The sequence below is a fragment of the Moesziomyces antarcticus genome, assembly GCF_000747765.1.
Source record: "Moesziomyces antarcticus DNA, scaffold: scaffold_v10008, strain JCM 10317, whole genome shotgun sequence".
Lineage (NCBI taxonomy): Eukaryota > Fungi > Basidiomycota > Ustilaginomycetes > Ustilaginales > Ustilaginaceae > Moesziomyces > Moesziomyces antarcticus.
The window spans coordinates 321204-345300 of record NW_014639002.1 but is presented as its reverse complement, the minus strand read 5'-3'; the positions used below and the strand labels follow the sequence as shown (position 1 = coordinate 345300).

Genomic DNA, 24097 nt, shown 5'->3' with positions numbered 1-24097 from the left:
TGACGGCGCGTCAAAGCTTAGTTTGGTCGAGCCCGGCCCATCTGCGCAGTAGCGGTGGGGTGAGCATGGGTAGGTTGGCAGGATTGTGCGGTGGAGCTTGTTCGTGCAGCACAGCATTGGAACCGGACGCAGCAGAAGGTAGGTTCGACACTGGTGGTGAGAAGAGCGCATGACGTTGTTGGTGCATGAGGATTTGGTGGATCTGCATTCGAACCGCATGCAGCCCGTGTCGGAGGCTCGCCACTTCTTCCTGCACGCGACCAGCGTCGAAGCCGGCCTTGACCGCCGCAATGTGACCTTCTTCGGTGCGCTTGTCGAGACTGTTGAGTCCGGAGCTCAGGCCGGCCACAGAGGCAGTGAGGGAGGCGATGGCCGAGTCCAGACTGCTTCGGTCCAGCTCGCGCTCCGCCTCCACCGCCGCCGCAGGGAAGCCGTAGCCGCCAGGAGACACGGCGCCGAGACTACCTGCTTCGAGAGCCGCGAGCATTGCGCTCGATCCGGAACGTCGTGCGGCCGCACTGGCATCGCCGAGCTGTGGCGCGCGTTCGCGCGAGGTCGATGGCGAAGGTACGAGGCCAGGGCGCCGAGGAAGCACGGACGATGTGGGAGCAGAGCGAGCTGCAGCGGGCGTCAAGTACCGAGAGCCACTGCCGTCGCCAGGCGTAGCTCGCTGGGAGCCAGTGCTGGGCCGCGCCGTGGCGACTGGATCGGGCGTCGACGCTTCGGCGTACTGCCTCCTGGCCCACATCTCGAGGTCCATGCTCGCCACAGCCGACGCGCTGTGCGCCCTCGTCTGGCGCGAGAAGCTCTGCTGGCTCAGCGACCTCTCCCAGTTCTGCGCATCGAGCGGGAACTCGTCCCACTCTCCGTCCACACCCACCTGCGAACCTCTTGCCCTCTGCTCCAAATCGGCTGCGCGCAATTCGCCCGCCGAGCGATACCAAGTGCCCAGGCTGTGCACACAATCATCCACTCTACGCGCTTGGGTATACTGCCGAGCTTCGAGCTCGTCGAGGCGCGACTTGAGCGCGTGATTCTCGTCGCGCAGCTGTTCGACGTGGTGCGTAAAGACGCTAAAGAACGGCTTGAGTGGCTCGAAGCGGCAGTCGTCCTCGAGATGTGCGTGGTCGATCTGTTTAGAGAGGGGATTGGAGGCGCGTCGGAGCCGGCGACGCGGCCCCGTCCAAGAACAGCCAAACGCAGCATGTGGACACTCGACGGGAGCTTCGGTGCACTCGTCGACGATGTGGAGAGCGAGGCGGCTCTTGATGGTGGTAAGCCCGCAGAACTCGCATTCGGCCGGCTCGGGCGAGCAGGTGGACAAGTGATCTTGGAGCTCGTCAAAGCAAAGCTCCGAGTCGCACGTTGCACAAGTCACTGCGCGTTTCGGGCAGGTCAGGCCGTGCGACGCCCAATCCTTGCGCATGACCTTGGCCGAGCAGCCGCATCTCCGACCCTCTGTGAGATTCTGGTCGACGTACTCGTACGCGCAGTCCGACGCTACATGGCCGCGAAGCAGATGTCGTTCGCACTGGTGATCGCAGCCCTTGTCCTTGTTGGGACATCGCACGCGAAGTGTGTCGACCATGTTCTTGATAAGAAGCGCGGTAGGCTGAAAATGGGAAAAGTCGACGGTCGCTCTGCAGGTTGGGCAGCGTTTGGGGCGCAATGCGGTGGCATCGTCGTCTGCATCTGTCCGTGCTGACGCATCTTCTGAGAGGGCGGTATGGATGCAGTGCTTGCAGAAGGTGTGAGAGCAGCAGCTGGAGACGAAAGGCTCGAGGAAGGGCCCGAGGCAGATGGGGCAATGAAGGAAGGCGCTGATGCGCGCATCGTCGTCGACATAGTCGAAAGAGTCGCCGGTAGTCCACGAGAGCTTCTGTATGCCGCTGCTGATGTTGCTGGCATCGGATCGCTGGCTGATGGACGAGGTAGCGCGTGCTCGTGATGGGCGCGGGCGCGCGGTGCGATTGCCCGACGACCTCCTGCGCGCAATAGCGGCTGCGTGCGAGCGCGGCTGTGACCCTGAGCTGGGACCTGCCTCGGATGGCTCGGACATTTGCTGTGGTGGGACCTTGTGCAAAGCAGACGATCGAACGGAGGCACGGATGGATGTATTGGACGATGAATGTGGTGGATGGGTGGGTGGATGGATCGGCAGCGGCGCGGATGGAGTCGTGTGGGGAGGCCAAACCAGTTCCGGCGTCCGGTTCTTGGATGCTGATCCGCGTGAATCGGCTCGACGACATGCGGAGGCTGCAGCGCACCTGCGGGGACCCAAATCTGGACCCTGAGCGCGCATTTTTTGGCAAAAGCCTGTCGACGTGGCGGCGTAACATTGGAGCGAATTTTCACCTCCACATGGCTGGCCCGATAACTCAGCGCTCGACATTCCGAAGCTGCATGACTGTGGGGATTGGGCAACGCTGCACGCTGACGTGGGGCGCACAGAAGGTGCAAGGCCAGGAAGCCCATGTGCTTGGAGGCTGCCATCGCAAAGACACCCCGCTTCGCCTTGCCTGCCCGAGAGGCGTCGTCCAGCTCCATCCCTGTGCGCGACGCACGCAATACTGTCAGCCTTGATATAGCTGTTGAGACGGCGCTCTTGCCCATCGTGCGAGCGACAGTAGCAGTGGCATCCCCACCGAGCATCTTCTCCTCAAAGCGCTTGCCTGAGCTGCGATGTCGAGGGGCTGTGGGGGGACGAGGCTTGGCGCTGGCATACCGTGCACGGGCGCCGGTGCGAAATGACGAAATGTATCACAGGCTCCAGTGACACTCGAGTGACACTGCCCGGCGTCTTGGAGTAATTTTAGGCGTGGGAGCGGGTGAGGCTCGATCCGCATATCGCCTCTTTGGGCATCTGCTGGTTCGAATTCGCGCTCTTGACCCAGACACTCCTTGACAGCTGCACCCGCTCCATCACCCGCATGCCGATGCGCGCGAGCCAGGCTGGCTCGAGCTCTTCCTTCAACGATGCAGATATTCCCGCTCGTGGCTTGAGGTAGTATGCCCACTGATGAGTGTTCCGAATCGAGCGCAGACGTTCCAGGCTCATCGGCAACTTGAAGCCAGCCGTCGAGCTTCGGTCTCACTTGGACTGAAACTGCCTCCGCTTCCACTCCCCCGTTGGTCGTAGCTCGCTCGTCTGCATCAGCCAAGGCCCTCCTTTGGCACCCCTGTGCTCTTCTTTCCTCCCTCCTCCATCTGATCGCAGGGCACCAACGCCGGCCACCTGATCCCCATCCCCTATTCCACTTAGCTACCACGCTTGACCGCCATGTCGCACCATCACACGGGCGAGGGCTGGTCCGACCGCAACCCGGTCCCCACCGTACAGCAGTACAGGGACCAGCAGGAGCAGCTCCGTGCCGCTACCGCTCACGACAATGCCTCCAAGCTTGCCAGCTCCGAAGCCGACGAGGCGGCGCCCGTCTCCGCTAGCGGCGCTGCGCCCGCCATTCAGGGCTCGCTCGACGGTCTGAGGCAGCGTAAGAGCACCTCGACTGCCCCTGGCCAGTCCACCAACGGCGCCAGCCTTGACTCTACCAACGGCGCTAGCGTGGACTCTAAAGCCAGCAGACCGCCCAAGGAAGACGACGTCGACCAGGCGCCCGGCGGCGGAGAAGAGGAAAAGGAGCGCATCAAGAAAGCCTATGCGCCCAAGGGCAAGGCCAACGAGTTCGAGGAAAAGGGCGAGCGCATCGTCACCGACCCCACCACCGGCGGCGAAGTCCAGATCCGCGACGCCTCCGAGAACGCAAAGATCGATCCGGACAAGCTCGACTCCCGCTACGGCCCCGGCTTCTCGTCCCACATTCCCAAAGATCCTTCCAAGCATCACCCGCTTCACACTTCTCCCAACCCGGCCGAGCCCTCCAACATCCTCCTCCACCGCTTCCCCGAGCCCGTCAACACCGAGGCTATGAAGCGCATGCAGGCCGCCTTTAACCAGCTCGCCATCGGCCTCGGCGCCTCGCTTGCCATCATCTGGTTCTTCGTCGCCTTCGGCAATGGCTGGTGGAAGTTCTTCCTGCGCACCTCGGTCATGGCTGCCGTCAGCTTCGCTGGCTGGACCGGCCTGCATCTGCAGACGCGCAAGATCGAAAAGGAGCACGAGGCGATCCGCGCCGAGATGCACAAGCAGCGCGGACAGCAGCTCTCGCCTCCGATGCCCGAGAGTGTCGAGTGGCTCAACGCCGCCATCGCTTGCATCTGGAAGCAGATCAACCCAGACATGTTTGTGCCCATGGCCGACATGGTCGAGGACATCATGCAGCAGTCGCTCCCTGGTTTCGTCGATGCGGTCAAGATCGACGACATTGGCATCGGTGACAACCCGTTCCGCCTCGTCGCCATGCGCGGTCTCGCCGATATGATGGGCGACAAGGGATACCCACGCGAGGAATGGATCACCCAGGGCAAACAAGTCCCCGACAACGAGGAGGACAAGAAGAGCGACGCCAAAAAGGCGCTTGATGCCAACGAGGACGCCGACGGTGATGGCATTGCCGATGACGACGAGTCGGGCGACTTCCTCAACTACGAAATCTCCTTCAGCTACTCGGCCCGCCCGGGTCAGTCGAACAAGGACCGCGCCGCCAACATCCACCTCATGATCCAGTTCTTCATCGGTGCCTACGATCTCTTCCAGATCCCGCTGCCCATCTGGATCCAGATTGAGCACATTTCCGGAACGGTCCGCCTGCGTTGCCAGATGGTTCAGCAGGCCCCCTACATCCGCAACCTCACCTTCAGTCTCATGGGCGTGCCCAAGGTCGAGATCTCAGCCATCCCCATGCTCAAGGCCCTTCCCAACGTGCTCGACCTTCCCCTCATCTCGGGCTTCGTCCAGTCCTCGATCGCCGCCGCCGCCAACATGTACGTGGCTCCCAAGAGCATGACGCTCAACATGGCACAGATGCTCTCGGGCGACGGCATCAAGAAGGACACCGACGCCGTTGGTGTGCTTGTCGTCGAAATCGAGTATGGCGAGGGCCTCAGCGCCCAGGATGCCAACGGCAAGAGCGACCCGTACGTCGTGCTCTCCTTTGCCAAGTTCGGCCGCCCGCTCTACAGCTCGCGCATCATCTTTGAGGATCTCAACCCCGTCTGGAAGGAGACGGCCTTCCTGCTTGTCACCAAGGACGACATTCGCGCCAACGAGTCGCTCTCCATCCAGCTCTGGGACTCGGACGCACGCACCGCCGACGACATTGTCGGCCGCGTCAACAAGCCGCTCAAGGACCTCGTGCGCGACGCCAACCATCCTCAGGACCGCAAGGACAAGCTCATGGGCTTCGAGGACGCCGACGACATGCCCGGCACGCTCAAGTGGAAGGTCGCCTTCTACGAAAAGGCCGACTTCAACAAGGCTCTCGTGCCCAAGAAGAAGCAGGAGGAAATGACCAAGGTCGAAAAGGAGACGCAGCGCGAGGCCTCTGCCATCGACTCGGCGGAGGAGGCCACCGCTCTGCACTGCCCACCCGACCCGGAGTACCCGTCGGGTATCCTGAGCATCATCGTGCACCACATCTCGGGCCTCGAGAACCGCGACGTCGAAAAGGGCGTCATGGGCAAGGAGCGCGAGGGCAGCTACGGTCAGGACGTGGATGCCGAGGCGGGCGAAGGCAAGGCACTCCCCAGCGGCTACGTCGAGTTCATCGTCAACGATGACATCGTATACAAGACCCGCGTCAAGCAGTACACCAACATGCCCTTCTACGAGGCGGGTACCGAGACCTTCATCCGCGACTGGACCCAGACCGAGGTGCGCCTGGCCGTTCGAGACGCCCGTCTGCGCGAGCACGACCCCATCATGGGCATCGTGGCCATCGACCTCACCGAGCTCTTCAGCGAGTCGTCCCAGGTGTCCCAGTCCTTCTCCCTCCAGGATGGTGTCGGCTTCGGCAAGGTCCATGCCAGTCTGGTCTTCCGCAGCATCAAAGCGCAGCTGCCCAAGGCGCTGCTTGGATGGGATACTGCCACTGTCGAGCTGCTGTCCGAGATCGAGATCGAGGGCGACGAGAAGCTCAAGCAGAAGAAGATCAAGGTTTCCACTGGCGACGACACCAAGAAGATCTACCCTGACCAGCACATTGAGGCCGGGGAAGAGACGCTTGTGCGCCTGCCTGTGTACGACCGCTACAGCTCGCTGCTCACGTTCGACCTGGGCGGCGGAGGCCTTTCGCTGGGACCACTCGGTGGCAAGCCGGATGCGGTAGCGGTGGCGGCGCTCTGCGACCTTGCAGATGGCGAGGTGGTGGATCTGGAGCTCGACATCATGGCTGGCGACAATCTGGGCACTCTCAAGCGCAACTACATCAACGAGCAGACGCGCAAGACGCATCCGTTCGAGGTGGTGGGCAAGCTGCGCGTCAAGGTGCGCATGGACGCCGGTCTGGATGACGACCATCTGCGACTGGTCGAGCACAGCTCTGGACGCAAGGACCGCCACGAGTTCGAGGTGTACAACCGCCTCGAGGGCATGCCCAACCGAGCGGTGCAGAACTCGCACGCGGCCGACGACGGCGTGATTGACCGCAAGGAGCAGAAGCAGATCAACCGTGCAAAGTCCGAGGCGCTGCACTCGCGACACCGCGGCGTCATGGGATACGGCTCGGCCAGGTCTGCAGTTTGGGCCAAGGACGGCATTCGATCTCGCATTCGTCGCACCACTGACAAGATCCGCGGCAAGAAGGGTCGCGACCAGACTATCAAGTCCGAGGCTTGAGCTTCCATCCAGTTCCGCTCCGCGGGTCGGAAATGTAAGCTCTGCCCCCTTCCTGTCTTTTGTTGTCTCCCCTTTTTCCTCTTTCCGCATGTCCAAATGATCACTGATTCCGGCGAGCTTGTACCCGCGCCTCGACTCGCAAATGCAATGCACAGTCTCTCAACCCTGTGCAGTGCTTCTGTCTGTGTGATTGAGGTGCCTGTCCATTTGCAGTAGGCAGCCGGGGCAAACGGCGCACGATGTTGGTTGTATCGCGGCGTGACTCGATACACGCCTAAGCGAGCTCGCCTCGCGTGCGGTGTTGGACCCTGAGTCACTGATTGCATCCGCGGGTGCGGAGGGCTTGATTAGGTGCGGCAAATTAGAGCTTGTCGACTCGTCCCTGATTGCGGGTGGGGCCGTTCCGAGGCTATCCTCGGCTCCTGCGACTCCGGCGACAACGCGCCGCCACCTTTCCGCGGGAAGCAGTGGTAACCGGCGGCGAACATGTCGGCTGGAGCGGTGCACCGTGCATCCAGAGGCGCGTATCTCTGCCAGCTCGCTTCGACATCCGCGGCCTACACGGTCCCTCGCGTGTGTCCCAGCAAGACTGCGCCGGTCTTGTGCATTGCGAAGATCGTATATAGGCAGCAGCGATTGAAGCGTCTGTCTGCTCCGACAACATCTCAAACATGACGCACCCTACATTCGACAACGCAACTTTCGAGCTGCTCAGTGCTGACGGCAAGCTGCGCCTGCGCCCCGTGCGCATCTCGGACGCGCCCAACCTGCGCGACCGATGCGCAGACCCGCTAAACGTCAAGTACCTCCCGCACCTCCAAGGCAAAGAGAATCAGACCGTTGAGGACGTCGAGAAATGGATTCAAAGCGTCCAGGCGGGCTTCAACAAGGACTCGTTGTTCCTCGTCGTCGAGGACACCGAAACCAACAAGGTGATCGGCGAAGGCCCGCTCGGATACATCGACTGGAACACAAAGACCGCCGAGTCCGGCATCATGCTCGACCATCAGGTCACCGGCAAGGGCGTCGCAACCAACGCGCTCAAAACATCCACCGACTTTGCCTTCAAAGAGCTCGGCCTCAACGCAGTCAGGTTCGGCACCATGAAATCCAACAAAGCCATGGTCAAGGTCATCCAGGAAAAGCTCCCCGTCAACCCCGAACCCCAGCACAATACCCGCAAGGACGGCCTGGAGGAAGTCAACTTCACCTTCACCCGGGATGAATGGCTCGCTGCCACTTCCTAAGCAACGTGTCCCCCGACGCCGAAACATTCTGCCAGCCTGCTGCCAACAGCGCAGCAGCCGCCAACCCCCATCAAAAGTGTGCACCGAAAAGGCTCGTGTGAGAGCTGCCATACGCCATTGCATGCCAAGGCCATCGGCTCCCGACTCTAGGAATTGCTGGTGCTGGTGCTGTCTAGCCTGGATTTCGGTGCTATTGGATCAAAGGGCACTGGGGACCTCTCGTTCCCCGTTCTCTGATCTCTGAAGCCAACAAAGTGCGCCTTTGCGTCGTTAGCGCGCTCAACGGTTCAAGACGACACCTCGTGTCCAATGAAATCAATGCAAGCAATGCGAATCAATCGAATTGGCGTGCAGAGGCGAATCACATGGTCGCGAGAGAGAGAAAAGTTTGCCAGTACTTCCCACAGCAACACAGCATGTAGGAAGAGGCGGGATTGCCGCTTGCTGCTAGCCCGGTGCGCGCTCTTTGCCCTTCGTTGACGTTCCAGCTCGCGCGTATAGGCGCAACAAGTCGGGCATGGAATCCTTGGGCGGTGAGGCCGTCGCCTGGTCCTCATCGGCTGCCGAGGATAACCTTGCCACGGCATTCAGGGTCTGCAGTGGTCGGCTGTGTGAGCATTGGCAGCCGGGTCCATGATCCGAGCGCTTGCTGTCGGTTGCCTCCACAAGAGTGCGGTAACGGCTGATCTTTTGGTCGATCTGCGTAAGGCCTCGTGCAAACACTTGCATGACCTTGCTGATGGGCTTGGGGAGGCTGAGCGACCCACTTGTGGATGTGTAAAAGGCGAGGCGGCTGTCGCTTTCCTTGTGCAAGCTGTGGGTGCCGAGATGCGTGAAGAGCGCGGACCACATGAGCATGTTGGCATCCATCCTCTCGACCTCCATGTCGTCGAACGGTGAGTAGCCCAGGTTCTGCTTGTCGACGTACGTATCCATCAGCCGGTTGCAGCAGCGGACGACACAGGAGACTTCCTTTGTCGTCGGGTTGAGAACCTGGCGACTGGTCATGCACACGTGAGTGAAGGCGATCATCAGATTGATCGTGCCAGCAGACAGGTACACCACGTCGCCTGTCCGCAGCATGTTGATGCGGGGATCCTCGAGCTCGTCCAGATGGTCGAGCTGATTCGTCATGATGCTGCGGCTTAGGCGATACCAGGTGTCAAAGTTCCTGTCCGTGCCCGGCCACGAAACGAGCAAGAGCGTGCCTTGCACAACTGCGTAGAGCAGACCTGTTCCGGGACCGACCATGCTGAGAGGACGCTTTGTGCCGGCCACTGCACAATGGACCACGTCCGAAGGCGAGTCGATCGCGAAGCGTGCAAGGCCGAGGACCATTGGCATCGGCGGCGCAAAGCGCGTCGAAACGCAGCTGGTGACTCCACAGGGCGACTCGGCGGGTGCCGTGTACCAAGCTAGATTGCGCGGGATGCCGAAGTGCGACTCCCATAGGGCCTCGGAGAGGGTCACGAGATCGGGTTGGGGCGGAAGAAGCCCAGCATACTCGACCGAATCGAAGAGCGCCTCCTGCGACTCGTTGTCCAGGTCGAGCAAGATGTGACGAAAGGCGGGGCGTGACTTGAAGCAATGGTCGATGCCGTTCGCCATCACGGCAAGGGAGCGTTGGAAGGTGCACCGGCCTGACGAGTTACGCATGACGAGCTGCTTGATCTTGAAGAAGCTCGGTAGGGCTGTGATGGCCGGTGGGAGACGCGCCCACTCGGCCTCGAACTCGGTCGAGCCGGCGGATGGCTTCCAGTGCTCGTTGGCGTGGCTTGGACCTGCCGCCACCGTCTCCCTCCAGTTGTCAGACGACGATGTCGAGCGACCGAGGCAAGCATGATCCCCCGACTGTTCGACTGCAGGCTCGGCTCGGCGAACGTGTCGAAGCTCCTCGGGCAAGCTGGTGCCCAGGCTATCCATGATCTCGAGCAGCCTGGCGCGCGACAGCAGCATGTCCGTGCCGCCTTCAGCATAGATATCGAACGCCATGACTGATTGTGTTGCTGGCGGAGCCGAGTGGGAGCCAGGAAGGGGGGCAAGAAGCTCGTGTTGGAGGAGTTGGACGAGCCCTTTTTATCTTCTGCTGAGTCGAGCTCAGAAGGCACAGAACAAGCGGCGTAGCGGCGTGGGATTCCAGCAGCAGAGAAGAGGCTCAGGCTCAGTTCTCCACACAGCCAGTTGGGGATGCGTGGCGACTAGGATCAAGGGTCCAACTGTCGCCCTGGCCAGTGCTCTGCTGGCCAGTGCTCTGCTGCCGCCAGCCCTGGCTCGATGACCGAGATGTCGGAGGACTCCGACTGAGCCAAGGCATCAAACGCGAGCATCACACACAGACCTCGTGACAATGTCGACGGAGGGGCCGAACGACCAGGCACGAGGACTTGCATCCGGTTCCTCGAGTGTTGGCCAAGGGGCTGGAGACCCGAGTCGGGTGGGCCGACCAGCTGAGTCAGTCCTTAATTTGGCGGCTGGTCCGAGCGACCGCGCCCATCCATTGCGGACGCGTCGGTGTGGTTGAACGGAGGGCTGGCCGTGGCTATGCCTCGAGTCTGTCGCAGATGCCCGACGCTAGCCAGTTGCGCAAGGTGCACGAGCCCACGAAAGCGCTCCAAGCTGTGCTTCCCGGTCCGATATGGCGAGCACGGCGGCAAGGTCAGATCCTCTCGGGCACCTCTACGCTTCCTTCTCGAGCCGCGCAACGCACGATATGCCCGCACAATGCTTCTACAACTGCCACTCGAAAGCTGGGATTATCGTCATCTTTTTTCGGTTCGAGACGGTGGAGATAAGAGTACAAGTGCGAGAGCACGGAAACGGGGCAGGCGAGCGGCTTGACGTGTAAGGGTGGATGCAGGGTTGTAAGGTTCGGAAGGCAGAGCCACGTCGCTTCTAGAGCAAGGCCCTAGCTAGCATGCACGATGGTCGGTGTGGCGGAGCTTACTCTCGCGAGACGTCACGACCGAAAAGGAAGACCTTGAACCAGTCGGCGGCGACGAGCGACCTGTTGCGCAGCGAGAAGAGCATCGAGACGTATGCGGATCGCCAGAACATGAAGGTGACGACACCGCCCGAGGCGATCTGGTTGTTGCCGAGCAGAGGAATATCGGCGATGGCCTTTTCGGAGCCAATGTAGGCGAGCGAGCCCTGGTGCGAGTACTTGAACGGACGGATCTTGGCAGCCTTCTCGATCTGGCGCTCGACGCCGCTCAGCTCCGAGGCGTCGGCACCGGCCTTCTTGGCGGCAGCGAGCTTGTCCTCGAGCACCTGCAGGCGAGCGAGCTGGTTGAAGACACGCGCAAGGTAGGCGCCCTGCTGCGACGCCGCCTGGGCGGTGGGGGCGAACTGCGTGGCGGTAGCATCGCCCAGCGCAAACACCGAGTCCTCGGCACCCTTGAGGCGCATGTGGTCGTCGACCTCGAGGCCTCGGCGGTTCTTCTGGTGCTCAGGCAGCGCGGCCATGAGCTGGCGCGTCAGCGGTCGCGCCGTGTTGCCGGCAGCCCAGACAAGCAGGCCGTATGGGATCTTCTTCTCCTCTCCCGATGGCGTCTTAACGAGCACGTCGCGCTCGTCGACGTCCTTGACCATGTGCTTGGTGAGGATGTCGATCGAGTTCTCCTTGAACGTCGATTCGGTGTACTTGATGAGCGTCTGCGAGAACATGGGCAGGATGTTGGGCAGCGCCTCGACCAGCGTCACGCGCAGCTTGTTGGCCACCTCGGGGTACCAGCGGATGAGATCCGACTCGACAAAGTCGCGCAGCTCCGCAGCGTACTCGATACCCGTGGGACCGCCGCCGACGACGACCATGTGGAGCAGACGGTCGATCTCCTCCTCGGACTGGCCCTTGATCGCGGCGCTCTCGACGCAGTCGATCAGACGCGCACGGATCTTCTCGGCGTCGCTGAGCTCCTTGAGGAAGCAGGCGTGCTTCTTGACGCCCTCGATGCCGAAGGTCTGGTTCTCGGTGCCGACCGAGTAGACGAGGTAGTCGTAGGGGATGGTGACCTTGGAGACGGAGCCCTTGACTTCGCTCCTGTCCTCAAAGGTGACGGTCTTGTTGATGGGGTCGACGTATTCGCAGTCGGCCTCGTACACCTTGACCTCGCGCGTCTTGAAGCGCGTCGTGTGGCGGGTAGGCTGAACGATGCTGCGGCCGTCGAGCGTGCCGACGGTAACGGAAGGAAGCAGAGGCGTGAAGAGGAAGTAGTTGTGCGGCGAAATGACCACGACATTGTACTCTTCGGTGTCGATGTTCTTCAGCAGCGAGGTCGCTCCCCAGCCGCTTCCGAGCACAACGATGGTCTTCTTGGTGGGATCTTGAGGCAGCTGATCGGGCGGGTGTCGGCCCTGGTAGACAAAGTAGGCGTAGGTTCCCAGACTGCCGATGGCAAGGACGTAAAAGGTGCGCTTGAGGCCGCGGAAGAAGCCGCCTCGCTTCTTGCCGCCGTTATTTGGCGGTGGCAGTTGCGCCTGAACCTCGGCCTGGGCGGCCGGAGCTACGGCGGCCGTCTTGTCGTTCCTCCACGAACGGCTTCGGAAGATTCCACGGATCTGCTGCTGGTCTCGAAGCAGGCGCGAGACGGGCGCAACAGACGCAGCCGCGGCGGCGCTGGTGGATGGCATACCGAGCCTCGAGGCGCGCAGCGCCATGGACGGCGACGCTACGGCTCGAAGCGAGCCTGCTCGGATTGCAGGGGACATCATCATCCTTCCGAGTGGATGAGATCTGGTTTGAGGAGAAAGAGAAAGAGTGGTGGTGGTGGTAGATACAAGCAAGAAGGAAAGAGATGAGAGACAGATAGGGCCCTCGAGAGGACAATGATTGCGGCCGGCGCGAGCACGTTGCTAATCAGCTGCGGGTGTTGCTTGCTCGTCAAAGGATGGATGGGTGGGCATTCAGTCATGCCACGGGCGCTCTCACCACCTCACCGTGTTGCACAGCGCCCTCGGCCCTGCAGAAGATCCGACGTGACTGTGCCCTGTGCTATCTTTTTTTTTTCTTTCTCCTGTCGCCTGAGCCGCGCGAGGCGCGAAGAAACTCCTGTGTGTGCTTGTGCGCCGCCGAGATAGGATCGGTGCGTTGCGCAGTGCTGCCTGCATTTGGTCGCCTGGCCCGGGCTGGCAGGAAGATGACGAGCTCGTGACAATTCTGCATGGCCGCGTTTCGAGCGAACCCTGACCGAAATTCGGCAATCTGGTTGCCCTACGGGCTCCAGGGCCACCGCGTGGGAAGCCTTGGAATTTCGTCGAGCACTGCATCGAGCGAGATTCGTCCCTTTTTTTTTTTGGTTTGAGACGCGCACCGTCGCGCCCGCAACCGAAAAAGAAATACTCCGATGCTGCTGTAGCAGCGGCAAAGGCCCGCTCCTGCGCAGGCGAGGAGAGGGACCGGACCGCATCAGCCATTCAGGGCGCTGTGCCCGATCTCGTCTCGATCTGCACGCGCGCACCTGCCAAAGCCCACTCAATTTGGTGCCGACACATTTGCAGCGGGAGACTCCCACATGCTGTCGGAAGATCGGCTGCTCCCACCATCTGCTGTGCCACACCGCGTCGTGTGGGAGCGCCCTGTGCTAGCGCTCGGACTTCGGACGGTCGGCAAAGTGCTCAAGTCTGTCCAGCTGGATTCAAGCCACGGAGCCAGCCCTGGCGGCATTGGCTACAGAGGCGCGGCAGCTTCGCTGTTCCTCGGCACCCTCCTACCACACTCTCATTTGGCTCAATCGAGCCTCGTACGTGCAGCTGACAATGCCGAGGTGCTCGAGTATGGACAACATCAAAGGATGATTCGCTCTCGTTCGTCGTGCGACGGAAATTTTGGTGATGCCGCTTATCGATCCAAAAATTCCAAGATAAAAAAAAAAAAAAAAAGATATCCTGGCTGGCGGTCTCTGCTGCTGTCGGCGCTCAAGAATGCTTTGGCGGGCCGCACCAATTTTGCAGGAAGCGTTCCACCGTAGTTTGGCCGTGCAGACCACCTCAACCTGATGGTTCATTGCGGCACGGCGAACTCGTCCGTCCGGGTTCCGTTCGCCCAGCTGGCGGCGTCCAGACTGGCCCTCCTTTGTGGTCGCCGGTCGACAGAGATTGCCGATGAAGTGGAGATCTTTTGCGCACTCGAATGCCGTACAACGGTGGACCCTGACAGAAGGGTCGAAGAACCTTTGCGCCGCTTCACGGATGTGTGCAAGGACGTCCCCGCATCGACGGCGGGTGAATGCCGCCTCAGGTCATCGGTACGCCGGGCCGTTGTTCAACGCGAATGAATGAGGTTCCATTTCCGGCCCAGACGTCCAGCGGTGAAAAGGCGGAGGCGGCACCGGACCGCGATCCGTCGATGAGTGGAACGGGCCTGTCGCGGTCCGAATCGTCGTGTTCGCCTTGCGCGAGATTGCCGTGCTCGTTCCAGCCCCAGCCCCACACTTCCTTCGTACGAGCATACGGGAAGTCAAGGGTGGCGTACATATCGCGCATCACGAGCACCAGCGTATGCTCGCTGCCAGACACCATCTTGGAGATCCGCAATTCATCGGTTTGGGGAAAGCGCCCGTACAAGGCATTTCCTTCGGCCAAGGCCGGCCTGTGTCTCAAGACAGTCTCGACGTCGACAAGTTTGAGCCCGTAGTCGCCAGCTATCGGCTCTCGCGTTCCGTCACCGAGTTGGCCTTTGCTGTTGCTTCCACAGCAGGCCACCGCTTGCATGATGCGCTCGCAATGAGTGTCAGTGGTCGCCTCGAAGAGCACGTGGCTGCATGTCCAATTGCAAGACACATTGAGCATGCCGTTCTGGAATCCACCAAGAGAGTCCAGTTCGACGGATTGGAGAGCCTGGCCCTTTTCATTGGATCCGAAGTCGATGGTTCGCACCGTCCTTTCATGATGAAAGTGTTCGGTAAGCAAGATGATCGAATGATCTCTTCCTGCCGCCAGGTCGAAAGAGTGCCATAACGGTCCGCCTTCCTCAGCACTCCACATGCGCTGCGGCTCCCAGGCTATCTTGCGAGCATACGCACGTCGCTTCTTGTCGGGCGGACCGGCTGTCGATGTTCGTTTGATCGCGTTGCCGACTTGGGAGTGGCGTGCACAGCCCCAACCTGCCACGATCGCGTGCGTCGTTTCGTAGTCTGCATTTGAGTACTTCAGGGCAACGATTGCATGCCGCAGACCTGCAGCAATGCCTTCGACCTCTAGATATCCGTCTGCGTCAAGTCCGACCTGCTCGAACAAGCACTCGAGGCGTACCCGATGCACGCATCGCTCCACGCCCTCTGTCGGTGCTCCCGCATCCGTGTCAACTGGGGCTGGGCGACCGAGCTCGCCGAAGTGGTTCTCCCGATGAAAGCCGAGCGAGATCACCTCGCTCTGATTTGATGTTGCAGTAGCTGTCGCCAGGACGACGTAGCTGCAGGTCCAACCACACTGGACGAAGATGGGTTCAACGTCTTTCCCCGAAAACGCCTTGCGGTCTTCCTCCGGAAGGGAAGCCAGACATTCGGCCAAATCCAGGCGGATGAACACTTTTGGCTTGCTTGCTCCCTTCGCAGCATAAGCAGGCCCGAGCTGGCCCTGTTCGCCTGTGCCGCACGCCCAGACCTCGGCGAGTCCGCTGTGACCAGACAGCGTCTCGGTCCAATCCACCGGTCGCAGCAAAGCCAGAGTGTGATTGGCGCCGGATGATACGGAAGCTACAGTGAAGCCCTGCGGGGGGAACGTGCCGATCAGCGGTTTGCCGTCCGGTCCTTTGGCATCGAGTTGGCAGCGCGCTTCTTGCAGCGTCCGTACATCGTCCTTGTGGCCCACACCGAGCTGGAAACCCGAGTTGCTGCCGGCAACGAGCAGTTTTTCTGTCATCCTGCCTTTGAGTGCTCGTGAGCCGTTGTCATACCGGCGGTCGCCTCTGTTGCATGTGTGTCTCGCTTGTTTGCGTAGTGATGGTGGACAGGATTACAGATGCTACTGCCGGCACAAGTTGTGGCATTACCCTGAAGCGCCGCACGGACGCGCGCCGCGATTCGAAATGTTAGAGTTCAGAATCGCGGCCCTGCCCACATCTTCTTGCATGCTCTATTGCTCTTGCTTGCTTCTCGCTCCACTCCCCCGACACGACGCCACATCCAGACTTGGTCCAGCCTTCGCCGATGCACTGCCTTTCCATAGAAGGCGTGTAAGAGATCCCGAGAAGTTGCAATTAATTCGACATGGTAGAGAGGATATCTAGAAGTACAGATGGTATCGGGGACAAACACGCTCAAAGGCTCGGTCTGTTCAGAGGGCCAGATCGTGCTTGCCAAACTCGAGGTTACGAGTCACCAGTCGCAGCCAGTCGAGCGAGCCGCGCCGGGGCGTGAGCGGATGCATGAGCGAAGGTCGTGGCCGACTGGCGCCCAGCATCGACTCGACGTCCCATTCCTCCTTGGCATTCACCACATGCGCATCGTCCGGCGCTATGTGGGGAGGAGGATCGACGAGGACCTCCCAGGCCTTCTTACCGTCAACGTCGTAGGAAGTGAACGGTAAGGTGCGGTAGCCTCCCTTGAGCTTGATGGGCATCATGCGCTTCGAGTTGGGAAGCAAAACGAACGGCTCTTGCCAGCCATGGCCGGTTGTTGACCGGCACGAGACATCGTCTTCCTGCACGGTGTAGGGGTACTCGTTTCCGAGAGCCGCAATATCCGAGCTCGGCGCTTGCTCTGCCGGAGCGAGATCGTATTCGCCGCCGATATCAAAGCCGGGAGCATCACCGACTTCGTTCGAACAGACGTGGTAGACGGCAACCGCGAATGGAAGGGGTGCCAGGGCAACCAATTGTTGTACAATGTCGTCCCAGAAGGAACGGGGGTAGAGGCAGGGCAGCCCTGTCGAGCTCGCCTTGGACACAAAGTGGAGCGGAGCACCCGTGTGGAAGTCGCGATCGGCGACGTAGACCTCGACGAGCTCGACCTGCGGGAGGAGGCGCGATACCATGCCGACGACACCCATGGCGATGCGTGTGCCTATGCGGTCATTCTGATAGTTTTTGCTGCATCTGGCGGAGAGGATCTTTTGGCGCGGAAGTTGATTGAGAATCATGCGGCGTAAGAAGCCTTTGGGCAGCTTATGGACACTGGGAAGGCGTGCGAGCATCCTAAGATCGTACAGCATGCGACCTGCCGACCTGGCATCGGTTGCGATGAGGTCGGAGCGCTCGATGCCGCGCGCATCTGGGTTGGCGCGAAAGTGGAGCGGCTTGAAGACCGACTCGACGAGCTCCTCGAATGCGCGAAGGTCCGAGTCGTGCCAGCGCAAGCGAGCCAATGCGCCTGGCGGTACGGAGAGGAGATAGGTGTCGTCCGGATCGCGGTGGCGCTGCAGATTGCGAAGGTAGAGGAGGTTGTGGCAATGGGTCAGGATGGCGAGATACTGTTCCTGGTTGGCGATGCCGACCTCCTCCCTGCTGATGGCGAAGTCGAGCGCTCGCACCGTGTTGGCGAGCCAACGGTTGTTGGAGATGGTATCGCAGAAGCTTTGGATGCGTAGAGCGCCGCGTTCATCGGCGTCGTGCGGTGACAGGGAGACGCAGCTGTAGAGAGAGACGACGGCGCGGCGATACCAGGCACGGTCCACCAAGCACCAGTTGTACAGCGTGGGTGCAGGGACCAGCCAGCAGGTGCTCTCGACGATCAGAAGCGAGAGCTCTCGCGGCAGACGACGCCACGTAGAAGCAAGCAGATCGGAGCTGCATACGGGCCAATCGACAGGATGGCGCCAGTGCCCGTAGCTCATTGTGTCAGCTCGCTCGATGTCATAAGAACAAGCCTGGCGAGTTTGGTCGAAGCATGGTAGGCAGCGAGGTATGGTGGAGGAAAGAGGGCAAGAGCGATGTGGTGTAAGAGGGCAAGCCAAACAAAGACGGTGCGGCAAAACCAGCGCAGCTGCAAGGGGTATCGCGTATATCGCTCGCAGCGAAAGGCGTCTACAATTGAAGGTGCCACCGGTGACCTGCTTCTGAGCCCTTCTCTGGCCGGCAAAACTAAGACGGCGATCCTGCCGAGCGCAGCGGCGGCAGCGAGCGGGGGCAGGGATGGCGTGCGCATTTAGACGGTGTACAGAGCATCCCGTTGGTCCGTCTGCAGCGTGACAGGGCGGCCAATGCATCAGAGATGCGGGAAGAGTTTTGGGTCACTCCCAGCTGGTGTACGTACGAGGCGTTTGGCGCACGCGCGATGCAAGCTGGGAGAGTTTTGCACGTTTTGGCGAGCAGCGCCGTCTCATCTTGCGGTTTGTGCTGGCCCGGGCTTGCTCATGCACTTCATACTCTGTACGCAGCCCCGCTCGGCTAGGGTCACAAAGAACAAGCGAGCCAGCCGCTCTTACACGCGCGTTGCCAGTGGAGCCGCCAGCTCATTTGTTTGAGTGGGACCGCTAAATGAAAGCGGTGGCCGCATGTCCAGGACTGCCGCTTCCCAAATTCTACCAGGCGGGTCCATGGCTCACCGTAGAGTCACCTGAAGATAACTTAGGCTTCGAAGATAAAAGCTTGTCGGCGGCAATATGCACGGCTCTGCATGTGGCTCAAAAGTGGGTTTTTTGAGCACACTCTGAGACAAGGGTCTGGCGCCGCCGTGTCTCTGCTTTGGACGCCGATTAGAGAAAGTGAGTTGGGGCATCGGGGATCGGCTCTCAAACCCATCGGCGGCACCTTTTGGCGCCATTCGCCCCGCTTCGCACGCACCAAAAGCTGGAGGACCGCCAAGCCTCCACTCGACTCAGGTGTCCATCAATGCTAAGGATATGAAGTTCCGCTTCCTACTCTTGCACCACCATATGCACAGAGACGCCGCCCAGATCTCTGGCCGTTCATCATGACAGCGCCCGAGACCGGGGCCTTGCCGAGGGGAGCCAATGTGATCAAGCTGAGCCAGCGAGATCTGCTCGACTATCGGGCGGTGCAGCGCACCTTTGATGGCGCCTATGCTCGCACTGCGCTCGGCCAGCTCTGCTATGCCATCGTCATTCTGCGTCTCTTCCAGCCCAAGTTCTTCTATGTCGGTGAGTGCTTCCCCCGCAGTCACGACGAAGGGCTCCACACCTGACACTCTGGTCCGTGCACAGGCCTCGTCTATGCCATCCTCGGCATTGGTTTCATTCCCGTTGCCATCTTCCGGTACCAGATGGCGGTCAGCAACACCAATCGCTTCGTCGCATTGCAGGTTGTCGACGGCCATCCATCTGATGCAGTAGAGCATGCTCCGCCTGCCGCCTCCGACCCAACGGAATCAAATGCCGCGACGCTCACTGCTCCGCATCCTGTCGACTCTGTGTCTCAACCCGAGACACCAGGATCGGCTCCACTCGCATCTCGCACGGTGCTCCGAGAGAGCTTCGTGACGGCAGGCTCAGTCGTGGCAGGGGCCACCGTCTTTGTAGGTCTGGCGGAGGTGGCACTGCTGGTCCTCATTCTGCGTGTGTAGATGGTGTAGAGGCAATCAAGATTCACAACACCCAGCAAGAGCCTTTGGATCCTTGCAACTTGGTTCTCCATTCACGAGCGAAGCGATTTCACGGTGAAGTCCCACAGAGCTTCGAGGTTCTCCTCTGGCTCGAGCTGGTCCCACAGATGGTCACGTCCCGGCACCTCATCGTAGATGACGGATTCGCCGATCTCTTTGAGAGCGTTGTTGAGCCGGCGTGCATGATCAACGTCGACGGCGGAATCCTTCTCGCCGTGAACGATGTAGACGGGCGGGAATCGACGGCGCTGTTCTTTGGAGCTGGCCTTGAGGAAGGTCTCGACGTCTGTCTTTTGCAGCCATCCCTGATCGCGCTGCTCCTGGGAGAAGAGAAGCGAAGGGAAGAGACCCTCTTGCTGCGCGTGCATGTAGAACTTCTTGCGATGCTCAACGGCGGCCGTGTTGGCCGTCACCGGGGCATTTGGATCGCGGAACTCGGCAAACGTGGCGGGATCATCGCCAAGACGACCACCAAATGGAGTCTGCTTTTCGAGGAAGAAAGGGTGGTCCATGGTGATGATCGGATAGATGGCGGCGATGCCCTTGACGCGCTGCAGGTGTTCGGCCTTGCTGTTCGGACACATGCCGAGGCCGACCATGAGACACTGCCATCCGCCGGCACTCGAGCCGCTCAGTACGATGCGACTCGTGTCGAGCTTGGCAGCATCTCCCTTAGCAGCAAGCTCTTGAGGAAGCTTGTCTACGACGTATGCGAGGCAATCCTCCATATCGTGCTGGATGTCGGGTACGCGTGTCTGCGGGGCCAGTCGATAGTCGGTCGAGACCACAGCGATGTTGAACTTATCGACGGCGCGCTTCAGATGAGGCGCCATAGCCTGTCTTGCGCCCTGGATCAGGCCGCCGCCGTGCCACCACACAAAGATGGGGAGCGGCTCGGACGTGACGGCATCCGGAAGGCAGAGGTCGAGGAGCACGGGCACCTCGCGCTTGGCGAATTCGAAAGTGATGGTCCGCATACCAGGGAATGCTCTTGAGCAAGAAAGTGTGGATGCAGCAGGTTGTGGTGGTGATAGCGGCACAAACCGAGCGGCTGGCTGATATATGGCGAGCACGGCTATCACCTCCTCGAGCGTCTCGGAGGCTGGTCCGGCAATCGCCCGCGGCTGTCCAGTTTGACCTTCTCCTTCTGATAGCCGAAGGCGAGTGTTGCTGTCGCTAGGAAAGCACCCGCGGGCGGAAAATTCTATAGTTGTTAGATCGATGTGGGCGATCCACTTCGCCGGTGCCACGAGCCGAACACGTAGAGTGCAACACACCCACGCACGGGGCAGCCCCGATTTCCGATCTAGGCCTCAACGTGTGCTGCATCCAACTTGCCGCCTCGCGAAGGTGTTGATCTTGTCTTCCTCTCCCCACCCGCTCGCTGCTTTCCCGCCCACTCCCAACACTGCAGCCGGTATTGTGCACGCAGCGATCATGCCGTCCATCCAGTCCTCATCCGCCGGCCTTCTGGGCAGCTTGTTCGAACGCGCCCAGGATGCCATCTTTGCGCTCTCGTCGTGTCTGCCGTGCACGCCCGAGACCTCGGTGCTGAAGCTTAACGGCCGCAACTTTCAGATCGTCAAGTTGCTCGGCGAGGGTGGCTTCAGCTTCGTCTATCTTGTCAAAGACCAGGCTTCGGGACGCCTGTTTGCGCTCAAGAAGATCCGATGCTCGGGATACGGCGCCGACTCGTTTCAAGAGGCCATGAAGGAGATCGAGGCCACCAAACGCTTTCGATCGCCTCACATCATCCCCATCTACGACAGCTGTGTGGTCCAGGATGATGCCGGATCGGGTACGCTCTTCGGCAACCTGCCCTCGAACGATCCAGATGGAGCCGGTGGCCGTGGCTCGGACGGAGGCAAGGTGATTTACCTCTTCCTTCCTTTCTACGAAAAGGGAAACTTGCAGGATGTGATCAATGCGCACGTTGTACGTGGAACACGCTTCGGAGAGCGCGAAATGCTCAACTACTTCCTCGGAACCTGCAAGGCAGTGCGAGAGATGCACCACTACCGCCTGCCGAACGTCGGCGCGACGCGCGGCGGTGCAGGCTCCTCGACAATACCGCGCATGGAGGTGACTCCGCCGCAGGATCCTTTCTCCGACTCCCATGCTACCGACACTCAAGCAGATCAAGCACCCCTCATCTCTGGCGAGCAGCAGCCGGAAGATGCCGATGATGACAACGCATCGTACCCGCCCAAACCCAACAAGGGCAAGGGCCGCGACTTTGGGCTCGACTCGGCGGGCGATGCAACAGACGGCGGCGCAGAGCAGGGAGGCGCAGGCGGGCTTTTGCCGTACGCGCATCGCGACATCAAGCCAGGCAACGTGATGGTCGCCGATGACGGCCAGACGCCAATCCTGATGGACTTTGGAAGCACAATCAAGGCGCGTGTACACATCAAGACGCGCAAAGAGGCGGTGGCACATCAGGATCTCGCGGCGGAGCGATCGTCGATGCCGTACCGTGCGCCGGAGCTGTTTGACGTGCCGACGGATGTGACGCTGACCGAGGCGGTCGACATCTGGTCACTCGGATGCTTGCTGTACGCGCTTGCCTACCTGCACTCGCCGTTCGAGACGACGCAGACGGTGGAGCAGGGCGGCTCGATTGCACTGGCAGTGCTCAATGGCTCGTACAAGACGCCTCCGAGCTCGCAGGATCCGTACTCGGAGAAGACGCGCGAGATCATCAAGCGCTGCATCCAGGTCAAGCCAGAAGACCGTCCGGACATCGACCAGGTTATCGAGCTCACCCAAACTGCCTTGCGCGGGCTCGAGTGATGCGGTCGACGCGCACCCTCTCTCCGATGAGGCGCTCGCTCGCTCGCCCACGTGCCCCTCCGTCTTCGCATCCGTCCATCTAGATTCAGTATGCAAAGCACGTTTGCTTATTTCTGCGTTGGGACTGATATGCAGCCGCTGTGTCGTCCGAAGGTGGAAAGCTTGATGAGCGCCGCTGTTCGGCTCAATGTGAGGACTGAATCCGAATTCATGCCAGATCGTCGGGACGATTTGATCGCGCGATACTTATCGGCCGCTATGAGGGTATATGAACTCAACATTTGCCCCAGCTAACATCTAAGGCACTCTGCCCGAGTGGTTAAGGGGTAAGTCTCGAATACAATATTCGACCGTCCATCACGACGGGTTAACTTATAGGCTCTGCCTGCGTCGGTTCAAATCCGACGGGTGTCGACAATTGTGGATTTCTTTTTGCCTTTTTTGCCCTCTTTTTTTCCGAGACCAGCTTTTGCTAGTTCTTTCCCAAGGGTTGCGGGCACTAATGATAGTAGAAGGGCTTGTTCAGACAAGGCGTCGGTTGAGATGGCAGAGGGATCGATAGGACCAGCATCCCTGTTCGTCTTGGGAATGACGCCGAGCTGCGTGACGGGTGCAAAATGCTTTAGCTTTTTTGTCTGAGCCGACGCAAAAAAGAGCAACAGAAAATGAGGTCATGTAATGAGGTCGTTTAATCCACTCGCATGTTCTGGTTTCGATCTTGCCAGGCACTGATGAAGTTGCAGTATACGGTACTCGCCCACGACAATGGGCGAATGAAGCCCGCGCATCTGCAAACAACGTTGCGGCGCAAGAAGACAGACGGATGCCACGAGTGGCTAGCCGATGTGCGGGGTATGCTTCATTCGAGACCACGAGAGCGCGATCTAGGAACAGGGCCAAGGTAGCTCGTGGCCTGCAAGGCACGCATCTAAATTAGCGTGATCAGGTGTCAGAGCAAACGGCACGGGACCACAAACTTGTCTCGCAATGGTGAAGGGGTGCGGCAAAGGACACGAAAGGGTCAGCAAAGTACTGTAGTGTAACCACAGACATGGACCGAGTCGGCACGGGAGCTGGGCCGGGCGGGGCAATCAGCAAAGGGCCGCGGAGCATATTGTTGGCACACGAGCCTCCGGGGGAAGCCAGCAGATCCTCGACCGCCGCCGCTGCCGCCAGTGTCGTCCAAGTGCCAGACGCGCTCGGCGGAGTGAGACGGCCGTTTTTCATTCGTCCGCCCGCTCCATCCCCGGCGGCCGGCTGTGGAGCTCCGCACGTTGTTGACTATTTTTTCGATCTCAGCTGGTGCTCCCGCAGAGCTTGACTCGACTCGCTTGTTCCATACCGACTTGCTAGATGTGAGAACTCACTGTACCTCCAGGCACCTCGTCAGGGTCCGGATCAACCAATGCCCCCACACCAAAGCTGATCTGGCTACCCGCCGCCATGCGACACCTGCAGGAGAGAGAAAAAAACAGGGAAACAAACCAACCGGCATGGCAGAGACGTCTGCCGGTCGCTTCGGTCGCTTTCTTTGCCGGTCTCGAAACCATTGTGAGCCGTCCGTGTGCCATAGACGCACCTGGCGGATCTTTCCTTGCCCTACCTCCTCCTGCACTGCGACGAGTGACACGCTGTGGCGATGACTCTGCTCGGTGACACACGCGGCCTCACCGTCACAGTCCCCTCATTGCCGCCCCTCGTCAAGCCGCATTCGCTGCACCGCGCGCTCCGAGGCGTGCCAAGCTTGACGCCTCAATCGCTGCGCATCTCATGCAGCCGCAACAAGCGTGCCGAAGCTCGAGAGCCAACTTTGCGGAGTAAGCTCGCTCGCG

General features: G+C 60.4%; 12 protein-coding genes and 1 non-coding gene across 13 annotated transcripts; 6 read left to right on the top strand and 7 right to left on the bottom strand.

The window, feature by feature from the left end:
- Window positions 1-10: 10 nt before the first annotated feature.
- PAN0_008c3531 (uncharacterized protein) lies at window positions 11-2059 on the bottom strand (the record flags this gene model as incomplete). Its single annotated transcript, XM_014801032.1, has 1 exon — window positions 11-2059. One exon carries the CDS (start codon window positions 2057-2059, stop codon window positions 11-13), a length of 2049 nt encoding a protein of 682 aa, XP_014656518.1.
- Window positions 2060-2108: 49 nt separating this feature from the next.
- PAN0_008d3530 (uncharacterized protein) lies at window positions 2109-3008 on the top strand (the record flags this gene model as incomplete). The annotated part of the gene is made up of 3 exons (XM_014801031.1): window positions 2109-2209; window positions 2452-2740; window positions 2817-3008. The coding sequence occupies 3 exons, from the start codon at window positions 2109-2111 to the stop codon at window positions 3006-3008; spliced, it is 582 nt and encodes a 193-aa protein (XP_014656517.1).
- A 272-nt stretch (window positions 3009-3280) lies between these two features.
- Window positions 3281-6733, top strand: PAN0_008d3529 (meiotically up-regulated protein; the record flags this gene model as incomplete). Its single annotated transcript, XM_014801030.1, has 1 exon — window positions 3281-6733. The coding sequence occupies one exon, from the start codon at window positions 3281-3283 to the stop codon at window positions 6731-6733; it is 3453 nt and encodes a 1150-aa protein (XP_014656516.1).
- Window positions 6734-7404: 671 nt separating this feature from the next.
- PAN0_008d3528 (uncharacterized protein) lies at window positions 7405-7980 on the top strand (the record flags this gene model as incomplete). The annotated part of the gene is made up of 1 exon (XM_014801029.1): window positions 7405-7980. One exon carries the CDS (start codon window positions 7405-7407, stop codon window positions 7978-7980), a length of 576 nt encoding a protein of 191 aa, XP_014656515.1.
- Window positions 7981-8427: 447 nt separating this feature from the next.
- Window positions 8428-9972, bottom strand: PAN0_008c3527 (uncharacterized protein; the record flags this gene model as incomplete). Its single annotated transcript, XM_014801028.1, has 1 exon — window positions 8428-9972. One exon carries the CDS (start codon window positions 9970-9972, stop codon window positions 8428-8430), a length of 1545 nt encoding a protein of 514 aa, XP_014656514.1.
- Window positions 9973-10920: 948 nt separating this feature from the next.
- On the bottom strand, window positions 10921-12690 carry PAN0_008c3526 (mitochondrial exteRNAl NADH dehydrogenase, NDE1; the record flags this gene model as incomplete). The annotated part of the gene is made up of 1 exon (XM_014801027.1): window positions 10921-12690. The coding sequence occupies one exon, from the start codon at window positions 12688-12690 to the stop codon at window positions 10921-10923; it is 1770 nt and encodes a 589-aa protein (XP_014656513.1).
- A 1518-nt stretch (window positions 12691-14208) lies between these two features.
- Window positions 14209-15834, bottom strand: PAN0_008c3525 (RCC1/BLIP-II; the record flags this gene model as incomplete). Its single annotated transcript, XM_014801026.1, has 1 exon — window positions 14209-15834. One exon carries the CDS (start codon window positions 15832-15834, stop codon window positions 14209-14211), a length of 1626 nt encoding a protein of 541 aa, XP_014656512.1.
- A 414-nt stretch (window positions 15835-16248) lies between these two features.
- On the bottom strand, window positions 16249-17745 carry PAN0_008c3524 (uncharacterized protein; the record flags this gene model as incomplete). The annotated part of the gene is made up of 1 exon (XM_014801025.1): window positions 16249-17745. One exon carries the CDS (start codon window positions 17743-17745, stop codon window positions 16249-16251), a length of 1497 nt encoding a protein of 498 aa, XP_014656511.1.
- A 1079-nt stretch (window positions 17746-18824) lies between these two features.
- PAN0_008d3523 (uncharacterized protein) lies at window positions 18825-19433 on the top strand (the record flags this gene model as incomplete). Its single annotated transcript, XM_014801024.1, has 2 exons — window positions 18825-19011; window positions 19075-19433. 2 exons carry the CDS (start codon window positions 18825-18827, stop codon window positions 19431-19433), a joined length of 546 nt encoding a protein of 181 aa, XP_014656510.1.
- A 71-nt stretch (window positions 19434-19504) lies between these two features.
- PAN0_008c3522 (alpha/beta-hydrolase) lies at window positions 19505-20449 on the bottom strand (the record flags this gene model as incomplete). Its single annotated transcript, XM_014801023.1, has 1 exon — window positions 19505-20449. The coding sequence occupies one exon, from the start codon at window positions 20447-20449 to the stop codon at window positions 19505-19507; it is 945 nt and encodes a 314-aa protein (XP_014656509.1).
- A 244-nt stretch (window positions 20450-20693) lies between these two features.
- PAN0_008d3521 (pkinase-domain-containing protein) lies at window positions 20694-22265 on the top strand (the record flags this gene model as incomplete). Its single annotated transcript, XM_014801022.1, has 1 exon — window positions 20694-22265. One exon carries the CDS (start codon window positions 20694-20696, stop codon window positions 22263-22265), a length of 1572 nt encoding a protein of 523 aa, XP_014656508.1.
- Window positions 22266-22566: 301 nt separating this feature from the next.
- Window positions 22567-22679, top strand: PAN0_t008d0002. Its single transcript has 2 exons — window positions 22567-22603; window positions 22635-22679. It is a non-coding gene; the product is annotated as a tRNA-Ser (tRNA).
- PAN0_008c3520 (uncharacterized protein) lies at window positions 22661-23815 on the bottom strand (the record flags this gene model as incomplete). Its single annotated transcript, XM_014801021.1, has 5 exons — window positions 22661-22900; window positions 23158-23193; window positions 23310-23522; window positions 23633-23696; window positions 23751-23815. The coding sequence occupies 5 exons, from the start codon at window positions 23813-23815 to the stop codon at window positions 22661-22663; spliced, it is 618 nt and encodes a 205-aa protein (XP_014656507.1).
- Between the last annotated feature and the right edge of the window lie 282 nt (window positions 23816-24097).